The sequence below is a fragment of the Belonocnema kinseyi genome, chromosome 8 (assembly GCF_010883055.1).
Source record: "Belonocnema kinseyi isolate 2016_QV_RU_SX_M_011 chromosome 8, B_treatae_v1, whole genome shotgun sequence".
NCBI lineage: Eukaryota > Metazoa > Arthropoda > Insecta > Hymenoptera > Cynipidae > Belonocnema > Belonocnema kinseyi.
In genome coordinates, this window is record NC_046664.1 from 114,715,585 (window position 1) to 114,717,943 (window position 2,359).

General features: G+C 29.9%; 1 protein-coding gene across 2 annotated transcripts; it reads left to right on the plus strand.

The window, feature by feature from the left end:
• Positions 1–2,101, plus strand: LOC117178332. Of its 2 annotated transcripts, XM_033369743.1 has the most exons (5): positions 1–73; positions 149–278; positions 363–506; positions 594–861; positions 1,501–2,101. In XM_033369743.1, the coding sequence occupies exons 4-5, from the start codon at positions 667–669 to the stop codon at positions 1,861–1,863; spliced, it is 558 nt and encodes a 185-aa protein (XP_033225634.1). In that variant the 5' UTR covers positions 1–73; positions 149–278; positions 363–506; positions 594–666; the 3' UTR covers positions 1,864–2,101. The 2 variants fall into 2 exon arrangements, with proteins under 2 accessions (XP_033225634.1, XP_033225635.1); XM_033369744.1 differs by lacking the exon at positions 1,501–2,101 and having other exon boundaries at positions 594–1,227.
• Positions 2,102–2,359: the final 258 nt, after the last annotated feature.

Below are 2,359 nucleotides of genomic sequence, written 5' to 3' on the forward strand. Positions count from 1 at the left end.
TGCAAGAGCAAATTACACAGCAAACTGTGTTTAATAATACACAGTTTAATGATAATCGTACAAATCTCAAAAGGTTAATTCTACGCTCATAATTACCTTGTTATCTTATAGATACATTTATTTATTTAACACTCTTATTTTGTTTTAGGAAATTGCCACTTTGCAATATTACAGATGTTTCTCCCAGCAAAAGATTGTATGCACATAACAGAGCAAGTGATTTAAAAACCATTTGCGAAAAATCTCAACCAAAATTTACCTGATACTACAATGAAAAGGTAAGCGTAGCAAAGTTTCTTATTAAATAGCTTCTCATGATTATATACATTCATATGTTTACTTCTTGTTCCTGTTTTTTTAAGGTGTCTGCCAGATACTAATTGTTCCGAGAGTTCAGATGTTTCACCTAGCAAAAAATTGTGTCCCTCAAATGTTTTTGAGTCGGATCCTGCAAAAGATGTTGCCAGCAATTTGGAATCAAACGAAGCTCGTAAAAATATGAAAAGGTAAACAAAAGTTGTTTATCAACATGCGTAATATTTTGATTGACGTTTATCAACTTAGTTTCTTTACAAACATAATCATTTTTTTAGACACATGCCATACATTGATGTCTCAGATATACCTCCGACGAAACAGTTTCGTTTTTATGATGGACCGTAACCAATGTGCATGTCGCGAAAAGATTTTGCTACAGACGAAGCTTGGTCACGTTTCCTGAAATTTACCATATACAAACAAAGACAAGCCGCATCGTGCCGTAAGAAAAATCTACGAAAATCGAAACAAATTGGAAATATTAAAGAACTTGTCTCAAAATTGCGAGAAGAAAATGCAACTGCCGCAGCTGACTACTTACAGGTTATTTGATTTCATATGTCTACGCTGCGTTTTAATTAACTGAAATGATGATGTTTCTATATTTTTCTATTTATCAATTGCATGTGCATTACAATCAATGAATTTTTCAATTAACAGAAAACGAATCATGTGAAGAATAGATTTTTATGTATGTATTTATATTTTTAGAGACTATATTCGACTTTTACTTATGTTACATAAAAAAATAATATTGTATAAATTATTGTCGTTAATTTAAGACGAAACTATGTATTGCTTACTTAGACATCACATTTTTCTTTATTCCGATTTGAAATTTAAAAAAAAATATATTGTACAATATTATTTTTGATTGAAACAAAAATATACATCAATTTTTCTACATCACTATTATTATACTGATTTTTAAAGAGGGTACATTAAGCAAGTAAAATTTATCATTAAGAATTAAGTTTTTTCATTAGTTGAATTAATTTGTATTATGTCACTATGATGAAAACTTATTTAAAAATTGTAATTTTCATACTACAAACATAAAAAAATGTGCTATGCATGGATGAAAGGTTTAACTCAATGTCCCCCTTTTCCATCACATTTTCATATTTTTTATATCTTTTAATTTACTTTTAGTGACAATTGTTTATTTTTTTTTATTGCTAGGAACTCCCTGAGCACGTCAAGCAATTAATTTCTAGAATGAAGAATAACAAACCATCTAGTCCGTTTCCTGCCCATCTAAAAACTTTTGCACGTAGTTTACATTTTCACTCGCCAGCTGCGTACGAGATGGTTCGTCAGAGTTTTTTAAAATGTTTACCGTGTGTAGAAACCCTTAACAGATGGTACTGTTCAAAAAATTACAAACCTGGAGTATCAGAAGAGATAATCAATCACGTTTCCGAGATGGTTCACGCCGAATTAAAAAAAGGGAAAAAACCAGTTTTTAATCTTACTTTCGATGAGATGGGTATAAAGGAATGGACGAAGTATTGTAAGCAAACAAACGTGCTAGTCACATACTAATCAAATAGAATGCTACAAAGAAATTAGCTACGTTCGTATTGAGTATTATTAAATACTGACATGTGAAGCTGTGAATTGTTCAGCTTATCTTACCATTTTTAGAATAATTTCCAGCTAAAAGCAACCATGGTGGTATATTGAAAGAGGCATTAAGTAGAGTGACTCTGTACATTGGTTTTTAGGATCATTATTTTTCGCTACCTTATTATTACCTTACTTTATTACAATTTTTTAGAACTCTTCATCTTATTTCATAAACACTTTACCACTTGACTTTTTATTGGGTTTATTTTTCTTAGATGTTATGAAAATTAGTACCTAGTAGCTACGTAAAATAAGAGTTCGTAAAAATTGCCGAACCGAAAATTGTCATAACATATTAGTTTATTAATTATTTATTTTTCTTCTAACAATAAAACGTTTTGGTTAATGAGATATTTTATAAATAAGCTGATATGTAGCCTACGGGTTGGAAAATACTCAAAGACTGTAGAAT

Bases quoted from the DNA above. Each gene is read 5' to 3' on its own strand.
- LOC117178332 (XM_033369743.1), top strand. From the start codon at position 667: ATGTGCATGTCGCGAAAAGATTTTGCTACAGACGAAGCTTGGTCACGT. The intron at 862-1,500 runs GTTATTTGATTT...TTTTATTGCTAG, and splicing joins CCGCAGCTGACTACTTACAG to GAACTCCCTGAGCACGTCAA.